Here is a 22,176-nt window from a genome sequence, read left to right on the forward strand (position 1 = left end):
TCACATGTCAAAATAAGCAAATCAACATTGGACCAAGGTATGGTGCACGGTTGGGAAAGAAAGGTAAAATACAAAATTAGTACAGGACTTAAGGCACTTATCTTGGAGGTTCACATTCTAAAATTATACCATTGGCTTATTTAAACATTTAAATGAAGGAATGAAATACATAACTAAAATGCAACATTAATTCAGGAACTAATCCAGTTATCTTGGGTCTTAAAATTACAGCAGTGGCTTACTTAAAATTTTAAATGAAGGAGTAAGAAAGTAGAGCATGAAATAAGAGTGTGACATGGGATTATAAATAAGAATCAGGATAATGGAAAGTAGAAGTTTGTTTTTCCCTATTTTCCTTTAAATTTTATAAGAAACAATAATATAAAAACCAGAAACATCTGTGCTGAATCAGACAAATGGACTCCTTCCACAAAAGTCAAAATGATATCAATGGGAAGAAAAAGGCAGATGCAAGATTTAAGGATCTAATTTGAATCAAATTAGATTTGTCCCCACTGATCTTCAGAAAAGCTTTCTATTAGTGCATAAATAAACAAGCCAATTTTAATGTATGGGAAAACTATAATTGTGGCAAACTATGAGTACAGGTTTAATTATAGAAATGAAAGGCAATATCCCTTTTACTGCTTGATGAAATTCAGCTAGGAGAAAGAAGAAATGGCTGTCTTTTACTATCTGTACAGATCGGCCTTTCAGTACATCATCCCTGTTGAATGGAAGGATGCCAGTGTTGACTGGGCAAGAGACTTAAAGGCAACTCAATAGGGCTTTCAGGAAAAAATGGTTGCAAATTGAAAACTACTTGTTTTCATGAGTAGCATTTACATAGGTAAGACCCATTGCTTTCTCTAATGAGTTAAGAATGACTGGACGTCTTGGTCTTGAATGTCCTATAAAAACAATAGCATAATTCCTTAAGTAAGTTTAGCACAGTTATGAAAACAAAACAAAAATCCCTCCAAGAAGCTAGCTGGGAACAAAACTCAAACTCTACCCATCTCTGTGCCCTATTCACTTTGTGCTATCATCGCCTATGGAGGCTCTTTCTTGGCTCCATGTTAACGTAGGCCTCAGTCGTCAAAAGATCCTGTAATTGTGCTTAAAGCTCTCACATTTGGACTGGCTGTCAAGAGTTTTCAAGGATTCTAAAATCGCTTAGATAGTATTTACTGTTTTAAATTCTGCTTGCTTGGGTTAATTGCTTGGAAGGAGTTATTGGAAATATTATGAAATAAAAAATGGTATAAAAATAACTGATTTTGTTATGTGCAGATGACCAATGGTGATACAAATTAAACATTATTCATTCATTTCCTTGCCATCCAATTAAAAAAACAACTATCACTGTCTTCTATGCAAAGATATAGACCATAGGGAGCCTTACCGCAGGCTTGCAGGGTCTGAAGACTTCTTTCTTTTCGTCACTCTTTTTGGCTGCAGTTTCATTACGTTGTGAAGGGGAACCTTCAGATTTTGATGACGCTAAATAATCAAGTAACACAAAAGGCCAGTTTATTTTTTTAAAAAAAAATCTGATTTTGAAAATAAACGGAAAAATCCAACAGCAAACAATCAGGCAGTTCTTGCTGCCATTGCAAAAAATAAAACAAAGCCACTGTTAGGAGGATCACAAAAAAATAAGAAAATGTTTCTGAAATATTTGAAACAGAAAATAGTTATTAAAAATTGGATCAATAGATTCCATGTTAACAACAGATCATATGAGAATAATGTAGGTAGTACTTGGTTAAGAATAATTCAGACCAAGAACTCCATTACCAAGGAATGTGGCCGTAGAGTGTGACCCAAAGGTGCTTTTTCAGGAGACAACTGGACTTTTCTTTTTCTTTAAAGACTTTTCACTTCTCATCCAAGAAAATTCTTCAGCATTGACAGGAAAGCAAAAGAAGCTTCTTGGATGAGAAGCGAAACGTCTTCAAAGAAAAAAACCCAAGGGAGATCAGTTGCCTCCTGAAAAAGCATCTTTCGACCAACATGACCTGGATGACTGAGAATCTCTACAGACTCCTAGAGTGTGATGTTATGTTAGTGTGACAATTTACAATGGTAGTTCTACTTGTCATTCTTAGGAAAATCCCACATGCTCATTAGATGTGTCATCAGCTGATCATCATTTACACCTCCTGCCAGCCTCCTTTGCTTGTTGGAATTTGGCAGCAAAAGTCCAAATGGCAAACGTATGACCACAGGACACTGTGACTGTCATAATTATAAGTGGCCAAGCACCTTACACGATCAGAGGGATATTGTGACAGTCGTAACTTCAAGAACTAATCCCACGTTTGCTCATTCAGTGACATCATAACATTCAATGGTTGCTGAAAGAATGGTTAACCCAGGACTACCTGTACATTTCTTTATATACTCCAAGTTATTTTTCTCAGATTAACATTCTGATTAAGTTTTCCTACGTATAAAGCTCTTACAACTTAAAATGACTAGGAAAACAGAAAAGTGTCTGTGTATATATGTGTGTTTGTATGTATACAAGTGTGTGAAAAATGCATGCAAGTGTGTTATATGTAGGTGCCAGTATAATCTCAGCATCAGGAAAAGTCTGATACTCTTGCTCTTACTGCAACTATTAAGCATAGGTTGCAAAAAAAAAATTGTGGACAGATAAGATAGATAGATAGATAGATAGATAGATAGATAGAGACAGACAGACAGACAAATAAATAAATAAATAAATAAATAAATATTGTTTTGAAGGGTTACATTTTTGTAGCATATGGCTATTCTTCACTTGAAACAGTTTTTTGCTTATATCTCATTCAAAACCTCTCTCTGGTTCTAATGAACCTGGCATGCTTTCATGAGAATAATCCATTCCCCATCCCCACCCCCTTACATCTCATTCGGAATCTTTCTCCAGATCCACTCTGGGAGCCAGGATGGGAACCAGGCTGTGAACTCGAATTGCTTGATCCAGAAGAACTTCCACTTCCTGGTCTTGGCACCAGTTTTTCCACTCTTTCCCAGAGTAACCGAGGTTCTATATTGCTAAAAAGGAGAGAATGTTTTTTAAAAAAAATATTAATTTGACCTTGCTTTCTTTTTCTTAAATTAGAATTTATATCCTGCCTCTTCTCGGACAACGATTGGAAACCTTAGGCTTGCTACATCTCCCTGCTTGGTTTACAAGAGCTTAGACAAAGACTGTTCTCCTTCCTGCTGATCCGATGCCTTTTCTCAATAAGAAAATAGCATGCATAATTTCAGAAGTTAATCTATTTTCAACAAGCTTTTTTCCTCAACTGTCTCCTCCTGAATATAAAAGGACATAATGTCACAGGGGATGCATCTTTCTTTTAGCTTCACCCACTGATTGCCTCTGCAGAAGTGAATCTGTTGTCCCTAGATTAACCTTCTTAATCCTACACTTGGATCTGCACATGGGACTCTTTCCATTTTAATAACAACTCTGTAGGCAGGCAAGATTGAGGGTTCAGGGACAACATAAGGCCACACATAAATTTCTATGAACAATTTGAAATGGAATCTCCATAAACTCAGTTTTAGCAACATTTCTACCAGATAAGGTCACGCTTTGGTCATTGCATTTAAGTCTATTTTATTAATCTATATCCTCTTAAAGAGTCACACTGAACAGATGAAAACTTATGGTCACAATGGCTTACAACAAAAATTCTTGGGTCAAGTGTGGTTGTAAATTGAAGACTACCTGTAATCACAATACTAATGTATGCCAAGAAACAAATTGGCAATAAATACAGAAAAGAATATTAATATAATATCAATGCATATATATATATATATCTTTGATCTCACTTGCCATCTTCAGGCTTGGGCTTAAAATGGGATTGGAGCTGCCATCTTTCTGTAAATCTTGGTGGGAGGGGATGGGGTGCTGGCTTTGTTTCAGTAAGTGGAATGATTGGTTGTGTGGTTGTATCATGATTGGTAGATTGGTGCTGGCTGTGTGTGCATTGCAGCCCTAGCCAACAAACGAACACCACCCACCACCCAAGCCGTTACAATACAAAACAACAATGCACACACAGCCAGCACCAATCAGCACCAATCCACCAATCATGATACAACCACACAACCAATCATTCCACTTACTGAAACAAAGCCAGCACCCCATCCCCTCCCACCAAGATTTACAGAAAGACGGCAGCTCCGATCCCATTTTAAGCCCAAGCCTGAAGATGGCAAGTGAGATCTTGCTGAAACGTTGCCAAGACAATCTCAATCCTACACGGGAAAAGACCCGAATACAACAAAACCAGCGTATGTATGTATGTATGTATGTATGTATGTATGTATGTATGTGTATATATATATCCATTAACATAGTTGCTTCTACATTCTGGATTAGTATATTAGTTCACAGGGTTCTTTAAAGACATTCCAGATATAGTACATAACTGTAATCCACTTGTGATACAAATGAGGAAAAATTGGCCACATAATCCACCAGCCTAAACTGGAGTCGCTGGTAGTACAGACAACCATTTCCAACTAATCACATTCAAACGTTGGATTATGGGGTATTCCAACAGATTGTGAGTTTATCTTTCTTTCTTCTTTTAAAGAGTGTATGATCCTAGGCCATTGTAAGCTCACTGAATGACTGTAACACAGCTCAATCTACCTCACAGGTTTGTGGGAGAAATTGAACACTGGAATGTTATATATAGTGTCTTGAGTCCTTGGGAAAAAGGCAGGATATAAAATAAATGAATAAATATGTTGATCCTAATCCAGCCTGTCATATGATATATGCCTAAAGATCTAGTAATTTTCTTGGGGCTGATGACAAAAGAAAAATAAACTGCTGTGTCGATTGTGGGTCTGGGAAAATGCAGTCTATATTCTAAAATAACCTCTACGGTCTCTAGAGGTCAAGCTAGAGTCTACAAATGACTAAAGCTAAAATCACCATACCCTTCTCACCTAAAAAATGAGAAACATCAAAATGTTCCAATATTTTAATATGATGAGATCAAATGAGGGATTTTTTTGGGTGGAAGTCCCACTGCAAATTCAACACATTTATCGCCTACTCTTGCAAGTCTCTTATGTATGACTAACTTAGACAATTAAGTTAATGCAACTATGCATGTGCCTAAGAGACTGATTACACATATAATTCACATTCTCAGTCTACACAAGTTGACAAAATCACCAAACAGGTATAAGAGGAACTGCTATAACTTTGGTATCTGATGGACCAGATGTAAGTACTTTAACCCATAAAATGTCCCACTGAATTGTCATAATTGAACAGAATCAAAGAGGAGACTGGCCAGTATAATAGGCTTCTGCAATCATTTCTGGTATGTCTGTGAAGTTAAATAATAAGTTTAACTCTAATATGAATATCTAAATCATTACTTTTGCTACCATTTTCTGACGTATTAGATATATTTTAAAAAGAGGCCAAAGCATGATAACCTAGCACAGTTCTTCAGGAGGAAACCCTATTTATATGAATGGTGCTGGAAAGTCATTAAGATGTTATTACTTCCTCACAGTATAAATACACCTTTTGAGATTGCTTAGCTGTAGCAAGCTTTGGCTTTAAAAAAGTCAATACAGGTCAAATCTTATATTCTGAGTGAACATGGTATGTCCAGTGAGCTTCCCACTTCAACCATGGTGTGGGAAGAAAACATTACAAACCTTGTGGAGTTCCTTTGACCGGCTTGGTTATTTTGTTGTCCAGTGCTTTGCAGTGGAGAATCTCGGCGGGATAGCACAGGCGATCTGGATGTGGTTCTCACCGGTACCTTATGGAGTGAACAAGTGGGAATAAAAATAATTAATATAATGTTGCAGGAACAAAACTAAGGTTTTTTTTTTTTTGCTCCTGTAAAGATATATACACAGATATATGACTAAATGTATAAAACTATATTACTAGCACCTAAGTAAGGTAATTCTATTGGTTAAAATGTTCACCAGCTATAGAACCCATAAACCCAGTTGGACTGCATTTAAGATGCTGAAAAAATAGGTTGTTTAGTAAATAGCTAGCATAGAAACAAATAACTACCCACTCACAGACGATCATGACAGAACATAGAACTTTAAAGCAAGGGATTCACAAAGCAATAGACTACGATAGCATGGGGATTTAGAAAATTAAGCTCTAAGGAACCAACAAATGCTTAGTAATGGATCAGTAAAAGGCAGACTAGGAGGAAAGCAAGATTATATCTGATAAAAGTAAATCACATTAAAAAAAACTTTTTTGTGGTCAATACTATCTTAAAATATTTACTGACAAAGGAATTTTAAAGAAATAATTTTGGCTATGATTTTTTTTGTTTGTGCTTTCTTGGATATTATCTTTAGAATGATAAATATTTTATTTATGGATAATAGACATCTTATAAATGTTTACTGATCTTCAATTTTCTGTAACCATCTACTTTAGAAGGCAAATTCTTCTTCAGGAAAAAAAAAAGAAACAAGGAAGAGGAGGAGGAGAACTATTACTATATACCATCCTTTAAAAAAATATTCCCGGGGTGGCGTATAAACATATTAAAAGCACAAATTGCCTGTTTCTGGTATTCTACAGGTGTGCATTCATTAATTAAAAACCTAGCACATGCCTTCTGTTATTCTTTGGTTTAAAGAAGTCAAACTTCTGTCTTTCTATTTCTTACCCTTGGAGGCACCTCGTCACTGTCTGATCTAGCCCAAGACTTTTGGGTGGGGTCAGGTACCTCAGATTTAGAGTCAGAACTTTGATTTAGCACTTCACTGCGTGAAGGTGGATATGGGTCCTGAGAGCGCAGATGGTGATGTGCAAATTTGGGAGAAGGGTCACTGAAGGAATGGGACCGTGAGACAGGGGGAACATTGTTCTTGAGAGATGCCAGATGAGACCACTGTACCTTACAAAAAAAACAAAACATAGAACATTCAATGCGTTCTGTACAACTGGCTTTTCCCCATTAAACACAGAATAAAAGGCAAGAAGGATTTAGCTAGCAGGATAGTCACATCTGAGCTATGAAGCAAGGCAAGCACATGATGAAATCAATGGGCTTAAAGCAAGGAAGGTGCTTAGAGAACGTGAAAAGCTGTGAACATAATGTACTGGCATGTCGGAAAGCATATTCTGAACATATAAGTTCACTGGAAGGAAATGAGAGCAAATCCCACTTGTTTTAACATATGGCCAAGTATGTTCCAAATATGCCAAATTTAAAACATCAATAAAAGAATCATATTTTTGAGTAGTAGAAGTCAAAAGAAGCAACCAAGAAGCCAGTAAATATAATGGCTTTGAAACAATATATTGGTATATTCAGAATGTGAAATATATTGCATTTAGGCATTATGGATGAGTTACATGTAATTACATGACTTACATGCTTCTTTTTCAGCAAATATATGTATATATGTGCCCTTGTCAATGTGTGTGTATGTATACACACTGTAAACACCACATATACAAACATATGCATATACAAAGATCAGGTAATATATGATATATGCATATATTGTATGTATGTATGTATGTATGTATGTATGTATGTATGTATGTATGTATATATGTATATATGTGTATAATATATATATATATATATATATATATATATATATATATATATATATATATATATGTGTGTGTGTGTGTGTGTGTGTGTGTGTGTGTGTGTGTGTTGTATTTGGGGTTGTAACACAAACACAAACACACACACACACACACACACACACACACACATATATATATATATATATATATATATATATATATATATATATGTATGTATGTGTGTTACAACCCCTGGTATGACTAAATATGGGAGGAAGGTCACTACTCCCTCTTTCTGTCCTTCGGCTTATCACAAAGACCATGCAGGCAGAAAACCATATTTTTATTTTTACTGTTGCCTTTTTTATATTTGTGTTGTAATTGTACTGATAAATAAATAAAGGGAGACTAGGATAGATCTATTTCGAGCTAATTAGCTCTCATCAGCTAGTCATGCCCTTACTGGGATTAGAACCCGGGCTGTATATATCTTAGGCAGGAGTCTTAACCACTCAGCCACGGGTTCTCTTCCTTATCAGTTGAGCCAGGGAAATAGGTATGTATTTGTGTTACAACCCCTGGTATGACTAAATATGGGAGGAAGGTCACTACTCCCTCTTTCTGTCCTTCGGCTTATCACAAAGACCATGCAGGCAGAAATATGGCTAGCTGATGAGAGCTAATTAGCTCGAAATAGATCTATCCTAGTCTCCCTTTATTTATTTATCAGTACAATTACAACACAAATATATATATAAAATGTATATATATACACACACACACACATGTATGTATAGTATGTATGTATGTATGTATGTATGTATGTATGTATGTATGTATTTCCCGCATATATGCACATTAGAGACCACAGAAATATGATCATAGGCACTTTACTATCATGTCCAAGGTAAACTTTACAGTAAGTTTATTACTGCACCTATAGAATTATACTATGCCGACATTTTTTCTTTAGTTAACAGAAGTTGTTTAAACATGAAACCTAAATAGGTTTCATAGAATTCTAGAAAGAAAAGGATGACTAAAGGAAGTTATTGTAAATTTAGAGCTGTCCATGGCATAAATATATTACATAAAATATATTTTAGAAGAGTATAATGATTTTAAAAGAACTGAACACTCTTAACTACTACAAATATTCATAACTAGCTTATATTTTCTCAGCATAATTTCCCCAAAACATTTCCAACGTTTTCCTAGTTAGAAATAGTTGGGTATTTTTGACAATTACAATTACCATATTGTTTGTACTTAGAACTGCCAATTGTCAAGATAAAGGTACAAAAAAAAAACATTTTACAAAGACAAACCTATCAGATGGATCTATACAAAAATCCAGTCACTGAAATTGTTTTTAAATACACAGTAAACTATATCATTGAATCTGTCTCTTGGAGAGATCATTGTCTCTCCAAAGTTATCTTGAGAAAGCAAGCCATAATAGAAAACTGATCACACATTGGTCATTTAGATGCTGCTTTCAGATTGGAAATTGTGTCCACCTGCTTGAATTTTCTCATTGAATTTTCTCATTCAATGTTTTTATTTTGCCAGAGCAAGTTTGCTTTTAAATGGAGAATAGAAACAAAATTAAATGTTGTTTCATTTCATTTTCATTTCCATTTAATTAAATTGGAATGCAGTAATACACTTAATGATTAAGTCAGGTACTTAACAGTAGCCTCCAGTACATTAAATATTGTGTTTTGGTAGCAACCTCTGGAGGACTCTGGATACTGCATACAAGGCTTTTGGAAACTGAACATGTCCCTGAGGCAGAAATTGTGTCCCTTTACCCTAGTTAATTCAACTATTATCTCAAGAATACTGTAGGAAAATGCATTAAATAGGAGTAAGATTCTATTTTAACCACTGCTAATCCATGCCATGAAAAATCAATTTTATCAACTAGAAAAGGAGGTAGAATTTTTCTTTCAAAATGTCAAATTCAGAAGGAATGAAATAAATTTTTAAGAAATGCCAAGGGAAGATACGAAAAAATATGCTTTTTACTGAGAGTACATATGTTAATGGAGTGTTAGTTAGTTAGCCTATCGGGGAGAAGAACAAGAGAGTCCCCCACACAGAAATATGGAAAAGTGTTTTCTATTAGGGTGTCATTTATTTATTTATTTATTTATTTATTTTATTTCTTAGATTTTTAGACCGCCCCTCTCCCAAAAAGGGACTCGGGGCGGTGTACAGTCAATACAATAAAACCAGTCATAATAATTAAATACATTTAAGCTACATTTAAGATACATTTGGAGGGGGAGATAGGCTGTACTAAGAAATAAATAATTCTAATCCTAAAAACATCACAATTAAAACCCCAAACCCTAAAATAAAATAAATCCCTGGGAGGTAAAACTAAGAAAGTGCCAGGCCAGCTGATTGGAATAGGTGAGTCTTTAACTTTTGCCGGAAGGAACGGAGGTCGGTGGTAGTTCGAATGTCTGGGGGGAGGTCATTCCAGAGGGTTGGGCCCATCACAGAGAAGGATCTACTCCTAGGTGTCGCCCGCTGGCATTGCCTAGCAGACGGCACCAGGAGGAGCCCCTCCCTGTGTGAGCGGATAGGTCGCAGGGACGTGTGTGGTAGGATGCGATCCTGCAGATAACTAGGTCCTCTGCCATGGAGCGCTTTAAAGATGGTGATCAATACCTTGAAACGCACCCGAAAGGCCACAGGTAGCCAGTGCAGCTCGTCATACTTATACCAGTGTAATATAATCTGTTGGTTTCCATATATGTTACTTCCCAACTCTTCCATGTTCTCCCCATCCCATCATCATACATTTCACAAGGATTTTACCTGCGATTCCATTGGTTTTTGCAATGATGGCTGAACTGGCTCAGAATTTCCATTTGAAAAGGACTCTGATCTTGAAGGCACTGGTGGATCTAACACTTTGCTTCCCTGTTTAGACTGGGCTTCTGGGGAGCTCTGGTTATTCTTTCTATATCTGTCATCAACCTGGGAAGAAGAAAAGTCATACGTGGACTCAACTGACAAGGAAAACATGATTCTTAGAAACTGAAATAAAATTCCTTGAGAGAAAACTACAAGTATCATTTTCTGGTCAACACAACAGATGCACTCAATACAAATAACACTGGTAATTTAGAATCCCAAGCTTATTATGTAGCTCCCAGCCCAGTATGACAATAGGCATATCTCTACTATTGACTATTGCTCTTTGGGATTGGGATGAATTATACTTTAAATACAATAAGATAAATACATTTTCTTCCTTATAATGGTCAGTGTCCAGCATCAGTTCAATATGCTAGGATTAATGTTAATCTGCAGATAGCACCTGACTCTTTTGTGAAAAATATGTTTTAGTGAAAATTATCCCAACAGTATTTGGCTACCCTTATTTGGATTTGGAAATTAAACAAGGTTGAAGCTTGTTAGAATTTGGGCCCTGGAGTTTTGTGATGCTTCCTGAAAGCCTTAAATACAATTCTCAAATTCCTCCAGAACTTGTTGCAAAAATGTTATCTTTAATGTAGTAATAAAGTTGCACCCAAACATGGTTTTACATCCATGAAATTATTTGGTAAATTGTCACATTCTCATCAGTTGTATTATGGATTAATACAATAGAAAACCTTTATTGAAATTATTGATATAGTATAGAATATGCTGTAATACAATAATCACTAATGAATGGTGTATAGAAGACCTCTACTGTGTTATTTCTGGCTATAAAATATATACAATAACATAAATTAGGTGTCTCCCTTTCCATTTTACTAGGTTTTATTTAATCCAAATCCTACCAATCACGACAGATCTCTCACTACTAAAAGTTAAGCAAATTGATTTGTACGTTCACTAGAGGTTCTTCTTCAGAAGTGACTGCAATATAGCAATTGATAATCAATTCAGAAATTTCATGTGACTTTAGTGTAATATTATAGCTATCTTGCCTATTGTTTTGAGAAGCGAAGAGATTTTATGGGCTAAATTGCTGGTCCCTGATGTGTTTTTCCTTGTTAAATCACAAAAATAGAAATTGGTTACATGCTACCTGCTGGTGCTCTATGAAAGGAAAGACACCAAAAAGGGTAAAAGTACCGTATTTTTCAGAGTATTAGATGCACTGGAGTATAAAATGCATCAGGATTTTAAAGAGGCAAATTTTTTAAAAAGTTTTTTCACTCTGCAGACCTCCCAAAAACAGTCCGTTTTTTGTCAAAGAAAAAGGCATGCAAAGCCTTTAGAAGGCTTATAGAGTGCTCCTCGGGGCTGGGGGGGAATAAGCAAAAAACAGCCTGTTTTACACTCATTTTTGCCCTCCCCAGCTCTCAGGAGTGCTCTGGAAGCCTCTTAAAGGCTATGCACGGCCATTTTTGCAAAGTGGGCAGCGTTTCAGGTGGCCAAAAATGCTGTATTCAGTGTATAAGACGCACTCAGATTTTCACCCTCTTTTGGGGGGGGGAGGGGGAAGGTGCATCATATACTCCAAAAAATACAGTACATTTAAAAAATGTCCTTTTCCTCCAAGATGAATAATGGGACACACTCATCTTCCTCTCTCAATTTCCTTATGAGAAGGTGGTCGTTATATACATTCTGATAGGTATTTTGAAAGCAACACCAGTTCTAATAACTTGAGATAGAATTTACCTCCCGTGGCCTTTCAGTAGGCTCATAATGGGGTTTAGGCTCTGGGGTATGATAGTTTTGTTTATTCCTTTCTTGCTGCTGGAGCTGCTGTTGTTGTTGCTGCTGCCTCCTGTGATCATGCTGAAGTGACAAAAGATATGCCTGTTCCTGTTGCAATTGACGTTGAAGTCTCTCTGCTTGTCGGTGTTCCTCCATCTCTCGCCATCTGTATTCCTTTGAGAGAACAGGTCAAAATATGAACCCCCATGCTGGCGGCCACTTGTTTATCTTCTGGCGGCTATACATTTTGCTGCAGGTTCCAGGGTGAGTACATACACCAAGCTTCAAAATTACATTCACACAGAGCACAGGTTTTCCCTTAATTTATAAAACATTTTACACTACACTTAGCAAGATTCAGTACTTACAGGCATAGCATTAGTTAACCTATTGTGATCAGCACAGTCATAAATCTATTTTGCCATGGAAGGGTAGAGCGTTGTGTGTTTGTGGGGGGGGGAATGGGAGGGCCAAAAGGAACATAGTACCCTGACTTTTATATCCAATATTTAATAAAAATAACATGGCCTGAACTCTTGTTCTTTTGAGAAGGGCTGTTCAGAAAGTCAATTACCAAACCGTAACGTCTTTAACTTAGGGGAGGAAAAAAAGTCTTCACTGATTGGCTTGTCAGATCATCATACAGCATGGTCCACGTAGGTCTGCCAGCCCCATCCACACTGTAGGATGATTCGCTCTTGTGCCAGGCTCTCCTGTGCATAAAGCGCAGCTGTGTCCATTTAAAGACAACCTGGGACACCGGTCAGAGAAAGCAATCCCAAACAGTAGCTACTAACAAAACAGATACAGTGCTTTACCAGTAACATGGCCTGCTCCTGGAGCAGCTGCTGCTGAAGAATTTCCAGGTGCCGCTGCTCCTCTTCTAGCTGTCGCCTGATATACTCCTGTCACATAGAAATTACCCAGCAATAAAATTGTTCACAACAGGAATGTAACCAAAGCACCTGAGTGCGACACCACACAAAAGAAAAACGCCAACTATCCCAATTCACCTTCAGTGACAATTCAATAATAAATTTAATAATGGGACTCCCTAAAGAACAATGAAATAAAACCCTATCAGCTAAACTAAGGACTGAAAAAAAATCCATTACAGACCCTCCCTCCAAAAAAAAAAAAAAATGACCTGAATAGAGGAAAAGAAATTGTGGCCTAGGAAAAAATTAATCTTGCCTGTAGAATTTTGACTTCAAAACAAGCAAATGAATTTTTAAAAACAGGTTGGTAGTTAATACTAGCAAGTCTTATCAACACAGCCAACACAAAATCACATGCATTTTTAATAACAGAATTAGTTTTGTGTATGATGAACCATGAGCAACAACTAGACTAGAGCCAGGCTTAGTTAAGGCATCCCTTTTGCAAGCTTTCTACCAAAAAGACCTGTCAATTCGAACCTTAACCTCAACTATAAGCTGATCCTAGCCTCATCCTCAACGCAGACAATGCCAATCTGAAGTATGTGGTGGTTATGACAGAACATAAAAAACAACAACATCCACTAGAGAAAGATATAACTCCAAATGCATTTTCAGTGATACTCCAGAAGTCTGGATTCCTAAGCCAAGTCAAAATATGCAGCAACATATCCAAAGCTAAGAATATCCTGTCGTGCAAATTAATGAGGGAAAGTAAACACATGCGCTCAAACACACATGAAAAGACAGTGGACACAAAAGGAATTAATGATGCAATGCAATGGCAAAATGAAACTGCTTGAAATCTTACGAGACAAAAAAAAAAGTGCATACTAGCTTGTTATACAATCCTCGCATACCCAGAATTAAGTGGAGTTAACATTTTGTAGCATTATGGTTTTAAAAAAAATCTATCAATGCCAGCAATACAGGTAGTCCTTGACACTTCACCACAATTGGGTCAGCACCTCCATTGCTAAGGGACGTGGTTGACAAGTGAGTTGCACTTAATTTTATGACTTTTACTATGATCATTAAGCAAACACTGTAATCATTAGGTACATCCAGCTTTTCCCATTGATTTTGCTTGCAGCCCTGGGAAAGTCGTAAATAGCAATCATTGGTATTTACGTCTCTTGGTTGCTGCAATCATTTAAAATACCGTACATGCTGACTGACAAGCACCAAATTCTAATCACATGATCACCACGATGCTGCCAGGGTTATTAAGTGTGAGGCCCAGTCATTGGTCACTTTTTTTCAGTTGCATCATAACTTTGAACAGTTGTTAAACAAATGATTGTAAATCATGGACTACCTGTACATTTTGGAAAGTGTGTGTTAACTATACATCTCTAGCTGCATGCAAACAATGGCAGATGGTTGATGCACTTCTTCAGCTACCTGAAAATATGATTTCCTAAGACCCCAATTAAGATACTCAGGGAGAACATTTTTAAATCTGTTTTACACAAATGCCTGTTACTGCATGTGTATTTCCCAAAATTAAGTTGGGAAAATCTTTCTCCAATCTAGCCCTCTCCAAATGCATTTTCACCCAGCGGTTCTGGGAATTGCAGTTCCAAACTTTCTGGAAGATGCCAAGTTCAGAGAAGCTAAACTATACTGTTAAGTACGGTATTACATACAATTCTAAAACAACATTTCTATTATTATGTATTCTGAAAAATCCCATTATATATTACATATTGTTTGACATCAAAGCCCAAATAAACTTTATAGCAGAATACAATAAATTTTAAATAACACCATGATGTTCTTAGTGCTTAGTATATTTCCTGAAAATTATTTTTCCAATATGAATATCCCCACTTTCTGACTTATATACAAATTATATTTCAAACAGGCAAGATTCATATTTGAGACTGAGAAACTAATATAGTTTTTGTCAAAGATCCAATATTGATAAACTTTGAGAAATGAATGCATTTAAATCATTTAAATGGAATGCATTTAAACTCATTTGCTTCAGTATAAGCAGATAAAGTAAGTCTATTACTATATTTACATGTTGTGGCTTTGTGGAAGAAATTTACTGCCCAGAATCAGGAAGACTAAGGAATCCATCACAAAACATTAGTTCAGATTTTCCCATATTCCTAACCAGGTGCCCCAAACTAGTCTGCTCTTAACAGTCTACTATATTGTTACATTCCCTAATCATATACTAATACACTATCCAGACTGATGGAAGATATTTTTTAAGACTGTAACCAATAGTTTCCTTAGTGTTTCCTATAGTAAAGAGAAGGAAAGAAACCATACATAATTGATTCACGCTGTTTCAGGTTTACCTGCTCTCTTTCCACTCTTCTCTTCTCTTCCTCCGCTCTTCTCCTTTCTTCTTCTTCCTTCCGCCTTTTTTCCAGCTCCTCCAATCGTTTTTTTTCTTCCTGTTCTCTCCTCCTCTGTTCCCGTTCTTGCTGTCTTCTAACTTCACGCTCTCTTCTCTGTTGCTGCATTTCAAGTAACAATGGATAGAAGTCATTTCTTTCTTTTACCAACTGATCAAATCAGAATACAGAGCCTATGGATTTCATTGCCATAAGTCACCATCCAGCATAATCAGTAGACTGGCAATCCAGCATCATTTAGAAGGGTGGCAATGAAATTTCATTTTTTATTATATCAGGATTTTCTGAGCAATTTTTAGAAAGCCAATTCTACAATTACAATTACTAATATTTTAAAATGATTAGCTACCATGTGGGAAAATGTGAATACTGTGATTGTATATAAGAAATCACCATATATAGGGAAGATACTAAAATAGCTTCCATACAGACAGTGCAGTGCTGTCATCAGAGACTTATTTCTAGCGGCTTCATGAAGCAGCTCATGAAGAATTTCTCCTAGGCATTTGGACTAAGATGTCAGCAACTTCCATTAGTTAATTGATGACTGATATAATGTTTGTTTTTTTCAACCTTGGCTATTTGGAGTGCTGTTAATAATTTTATTCTATTTGGTTTTTAATTTTTGTACACCATCCAGAAGCATCTAAGGCTATTATTTTAAAAGATAGAAGTAGTTCATTTTACTCTGAAAATTGCAGGGATAGAAGGGACGAGATCAAAACCATAAATATTTACTGACAAACCCTACTTCAGAATCAGGAACGTCTGCAAGAATATAGACTGAAACACAGAATAATCAGTTCCTTAAGGAAATGCTTTGTGTTCAGGTGAATTAGTCTGTGCTTCATGGATTAACTGGCAGGTGATCTATAGAGAGATCACTGGAAAACAGACATGGAGAGATGAAAGCCTTCTACTAAGAAAAAACTGAAAATATAACTAAACAGAGTCGGCAGCTATTCCTGAAACAAACTGCCATTCTTTTATCCTAGTAGAAAACTTCCCGAGGCAGCCAAAATCTTTATTCATAGAATCATGGAATAGAAAGATTTGAACAGACCTTGTTCAAACCTCTTACTTCATTAATCCACAATTATAGCATCCCTGGTAGATGGTGAGCTGGCCTAAGTAATTCCAGTGAAGCAGACTCCATATTTCACAGGGTAATTTGTTCTCCTGGTGAATAGTTCAAGAATAAATATTTTTTTTCTCCCCCAAATCCAACTAAAATCTACTTTTTTAAAAAGTTGAAATCCCAATTTGTCTCCTGTCTTCTGGCACAATACAGGACAATTCTTCCACTTTTCTACATGATCCTTCTTCAAATCCTTTCACAATAATCATGTTTTTCTTCAGTCTTCCCTATTTAGTGATTCCTCATAAATTGTTCTCTTAAGCCCCCTGGACTAGAAGACCTCCAAGGTCCCTTACAACTCTGCTATTCTGTTATATTCTATTTTGTTCTGTTCTATTCTAAAATTTTGCAATCTTTTATCATCTTGATTTTTCTCCAATGAATATGTTCCAGTTTGACAATTCCCATTCTAAAAATTCTGTTATGTGTCTACTACAGTGCTTTTGCCTGATAACTGTTGCTATTTGCAAATTGAATCATTGTCCCCTTGAAGCACCAATACTATTAAACAGAACAGGAACAGAGTCTACTATGTTTGTCTATATAAAGACTGTAGTGGTATTGTCCATCACTGTTCATACTTGGCTGTGGTGAAACAACATAGTCTTACTTTGATACGGAAGTGTTCTGATTTGCTGTGTCAAACTAAAAGGTCACCCAAATTCAACTGAATGATGCAATTCATGTGGCTTCAGAATACTTCTGGCCAGTACAGAGGTTTCTCTCAGACTATTCATGTAGCACTAACTGATATAGTGTGGAAGACTTTTGGCATGTTGTGAGAGTTGACCAGGCTAGACACCCTTAATGCACACTGGTGGCAATCCTACGGCATTTGCTGAAACTAAATGATGAGTATAATTCCATCTACTCATAACAACACACCCTGCCTCACTACTGAAATAACTGATTGTTGCAGCAGATAGAAGGATCTCTTCCTTAGGACACATATGACTGGGAAGAGAGGAAGCAATTATGAAAAGTAAGAGCTGTTATGCTGTAGTGTTTCTAAACATTATTATGTTATTATTATATTATTAAACCCTTCCATTTTCCATTTCTGCATTCATTTCATGGTGCCAACAATATACAATGAAGAGTCAAAAGGAAGATCCTCTGCTAAAAGATGTGGTACCTGGGATAAAACCAAAGGGTGGGAGCAAGCATAAAACTCAATGGAGTCACTCTTGCAAGAAATCTGGTACTACTATTTGTTGGTTTGACAAAGCTGAACTTTCTATAAGAAAAAAAAAAGACTAACAGTTGCTCGTCCTAACAAAGAAATGAGCAAAATTGCCATATTTCACCAGGAAAAATGATGGTATGTGCTATGCAGGCTTGATTATTGACAACCCTAAAAGAAAATCCTCTTCCTCATATATCCCAGAGTTTTGTCAGCCTTTTTTGTCAAAGACCAGCACACTCAGAACTGCCCTTATGAAGCATCTATCAACATAGCCTGGCAAAGGTTATTGAAAATGAAACACTGCTGTCAGATGAAAGACAACCCTAATCCTGGCTTTAAAACTAGCTAGTTAAAATATCAGATCTTATTTCAGTAGTTGGAACGGTGCGAAGACTGCACGTAATCGTTAGCTGAATAATAGTTGTTAAATATAAGGACCTTCTTCAGTTGGACAAAAGGTAGATTTAGACTGATAAGTCTGAGTAACAGACAAAAGTCTAATCTAAAATAAAACAAGTCATAGCGGTTATTCAGTTGATGCTTCTGAGACACAAAATATAGAAAGTACCAATATCAATAGATCAAGATTTACTTGCAGGCATGAGACATGGGAAATAGTGGTAAGAGCAGATGTTGGAAAGTGGAGTTTTCTCAAATACTGAGATACCTGTTGCCCCCATGAAAAATCTTAGGTAGCTGATGCAACAGTGAATAGGAGCAGTATCATAGCTACTTACCAATTAGGTGAAGATAACAATGGAAATCAACTTTGAATAATTTTAGAAAACTCGCAAAGTTGCTCTATAGGAGGAATTTATTATATATTTATAGAATATTTTAATGCAATGATAAGCAACATTCTAAGAAAGTCCACTTTTGCATTTAGAAAGGAAAGACAGGGATTAGTCCCAACTTGGTGGCTTTTCTGGAATGATCAACAAATCAATATACTGAGGAGTGACGCCTGAGGGGGCATAGTATACACACATGCTAATTCTGTGGCTCTGCTGTTAAATGAACACACTAAAGTGCTAAATGAAGAGATGTTGGTCTTGACCAGGAAAATAAGGAATTTTTTTCCAGAGATTTTTGTTACCATATGCTCACTGAGTACGCCAGTACTATAATTAATCGGACCAACTTTAAACCAGAGTTATGAGGTGCTCCATTTGGGACTGGAAGTTGCTAGGAACGCCTGTGCAAGAGATATAATAACCTGAGCCCGTGGAGCTTTTCTACCTACAAGAATCAACCGTATAACACTTAAAATTGAAAGGGAAATTATTAAAGAGCTTGAGTGAAAGAAAACTCACAAATTCTCTGAAAAAATATAATCCTTTTGATCAAAAATAGAATCCTTAAAAAAAACCTTTTAATCAAATTGATCCAAAGTTTCTACTATCAGTTTCTATTATCAGTTACTGCTTCATAAAATCCAGGCTTACATTCTGATTTACATTCCAATTTACAGTGTTTATAAAGATATAATTAACCGCAATCCTATTATATGAGCTTCCTGTCCAAAAGATTAGCTTTACCAAGGTCTGTTCACCCACACATCTATTCATTTATATACCTACCAGTAAACACACACATTTACCCAGTACGGTTGGAATGGGCCCGGCATCGTCCACATGGACACGGGCCTCCACAACGTTCCAGCTGCTCGGCGGAGCACCAAAGGCTTTAAAGGACAGGTAAGGAGTTGGGCGGGTGGATGGGCCTTCCGGAGCACTGTACCAGAATGGTACCCGGTGCTCGGGGCAGGCTCCAGTACGCCCGTACCGGAGCATACCGCCTGCAACCCACCACTGGATCTACCCCTAAAACACCACTAACATTCTTAACAATCTCAAACTTGACAATCTTTTGTATTTCTTCAGATTTATCTAACTATTTAGGTATTTCAGTATAGATTTATTAATGGCCTTTTTCAAAAGAAACATTTCCCTTTGGCCGAAATATCCTACACTTAGTAATATGATTACTAGGAAATGATCCGTCTTTTAAAAAGAGATGGTATCAAGCTTGCAAAATATGCATTTAGCAATAGTAATAGCAATAGCACTTTGACTTATATACTGCTTCACAGTGCTTTACAGCCTTTTCTAAGCAGTTTACAGAGTCAGCGTATTTGATTGCACTTCGAATGGAAGTGTGTGTTCACTTCTACTGGCTATTTCCCAAGGAAATCCAGGATTCAAAAGAGATATTTTTCTTTTTCTTTGTACTTTTTGTGCTAACTTTTTTGGTGTCTTTTAAATCTATGCCTAAATCTACATACATATTCATGTATTCTATCCTGTAATGACTTTTGAATTAGGTCAAATCATTTTTTGTTCCACAATCTCTTATGTTTTTTTAAACAGCTGGAACTTTCCCAACCTCCAAAATGTGTTAATGTTATTAAATTGCACTAACCAAATATAATAAAGTAAAATTTAACATGGCACATCAATGAATGCCATACTAGGAGCATACTATAACAGTTTCATGTAGGTATCTCTATTGGCTTTATTATCCTAAGGGACTCAAAATATATCAAACTGACATCTGAACAATTCTTAAAAAGTGCTAAGAACACTGTTTTCTCCATCTATTTTGGTGTAACTATTTAATAAACTGTAATAAATTAAATTGGGATATGGAACAGGCTACAGGGGAATCCATACTTAAAAGCTTTGTTATAAGAGCCTGATGAAGTATTTAATGCATAAAATATATCTGTTCTATTCATACAACATCAAATTGAACATATCATGCAAATACTCTTGAATCTTAAAGGTAACTAAAGATGCATTGAAAAAAAGCATCATAATGTATTTTTCATTAACAAAATTGATTATGATTCCATTGTACAGTGTTTTCCAAAACATGGTTAAGCAATACAAAAGGCAACTTAAGGAGTCAAACCTCAAATGCCTTGATTTTTTTTCCAGTTTCCTATTCATGACCTTTTTAATATTACAGATATAATTATTGCTCAGAAAATACATTTGGGGAAAGGAGTTTGATCCTGTTTGTAGAGTCCAAAGCTTACTTTGGATAATAAAGAAATAACTATATGCTATAGTTAAGACAATGGTGTGTAAGCACAAAATGTCAGCAATACAATATTCTGTTTCTCTGCTGTATGGCATCAATTACACTTAGTTTATAGTTTTGGCAGTTAAGCATGAATCTCTTCTTCTGAATGATCTATTTTAGGTAAATAGAACATCCAGAGGTAAAGAAGTTACATGTATCTTGATTCTCTGATTACACCAGAGGTAAAGAAGTTACATGTACCTAGTTTTCTAAGAGTCACTATATCTATCATATAAGTTTAGTATTACTTTTCATAAACTGTAAACATTTTCAATCAAGAATCTTTCTTAGTCCACCTAATACTGGGGCAAAACATAAGTTGAGCTCAATAGATTGCAACATCATTTCTCTTATGTGTCTTGACTCTTAGTGTCAAGATTTTCTAACACAGTAGCATGTCAAAAAATTTTTTAAGGGTACAGGTACCTATTCTACCTAGAAGGGCTTATGGTTTTCAACCTGTGGTCTGAGGACCCCTGGGGGCAATGTCATCCCAGGGGGTCTGTGAATGGCATTATGATTTAAATCTTGAGTTAAGTCTTGGTGGCCCATGGCCACAAAAGGTATTTAAAGGGCTCCGTAGTGAAGAAAAGGTTGAAAACCCCTGGCTGATGGTATTCATTGCTTCAAAATGCACCCAAACTCTTCTAAAGAATGAAGGCTGATCATAAAATTAGTAGACTCCAGGTATCATTGGAATGATGTACATACATTAAAATTCAGATAAGCTGGTAAGCCAATCTAGATATATTTTATAGCAGTATGCATACATGTATAAAGCACCATTTTATGGGTATGCAAGCAGGGTGAAATGCTCTGAAGTCTGCTACCAGTTCTCTTTGCCACTGGCTTGCTTTGCGTGCATATGCACCGCAGGCGCTGCCGTGCAGCGCTGAAAAAGGTGGATTAAGTAGCCTTTTCTGAGTCTGCAAAGCTAAGTAGAACAGTAAGAGGAGGAACAGCTGTGCTGTGTGATTTAGATTCGCTATAAAGCAGGATTTCCTGCTTTCTATCGAATATAAATCATGTGGCACAACTGATTGTCGCACAGCTGATCGTCAGAACTACCTGTTCACCTGAACCGGTAATAAAAAATGCTACTGGTTCGGGCAAACCAGTAGTTCTGACGATCAGCTGTGCCACGTGATTTCTAGTAAATATAAATCACGCAGCACAGCTGATTGTCACACAGC

At 36.4% G+C, this 22,176-nt stretch overlaps 1 protein-coding gene across 4 annotated transcripts in view; it reads right to left on the bottom strand.

Moving 5' to 3' along the window:
- MAP4K4 (mitogen-activated protein kinase kinase kinase kinase 4) overlaps positions 1–22,176 on the bottom strand; it is a 155,690-nt gene that overhangs the window by 24,587 nt on the left and 108,927 nt on the right. For 2 of the 4 annotated variants that reach the window (XM_081947643.1, XM_081947641.1), the window contains exons 13-20: positions 15,513–15,674; positions 13,078–13,164; positions 12,221–12,433; positions 10,397–10,558; positions 6,687–6,917; positions 5,695–5,801; positions 2,894–3,045; positions 1,406–1,503 (exon numbers count right to left, since the gene is read on the bottom strand). In XM_081947643.1, the coding sequence (XP_081803769.1) occupies positions 1,406–1,503; positions 2,894–3,045; positions 5,695–5,801; positions 6,687–6,917; positions 10,397–10,558; positions 12,221–12,433; positions 13,078–13,164; positions 15,513–15,674 (1,212 nt within the window). The remainder of the gene's footprint in view (positions 1–1,405; positions 1,504–2,893; positions 3,046–5,694; positions 5,802–6,686; positions 6,918–10,396; positions 10,559–12,220; positions 12,434–13,077; positions 13,165–15,512; positions 15,675–22,176) is intronic. The other 2 variants (XM_081947642.1, XM_081947644.1) reach the window with 1 other exon arrangement.

The sequence above is a fragment of the Natrix helvetica genome (genome assembly GCF_964273705.1).
Source record: "Natrix helvetica genome assembly, chromosome: 3".
Classification (NCBI taxonomy): domain Eukaryota; kingdom Metazoa; phylum Chordata; class Lepidosauria; order Squamata; family Natricidae; genus Natrix; species Natrix helvetica.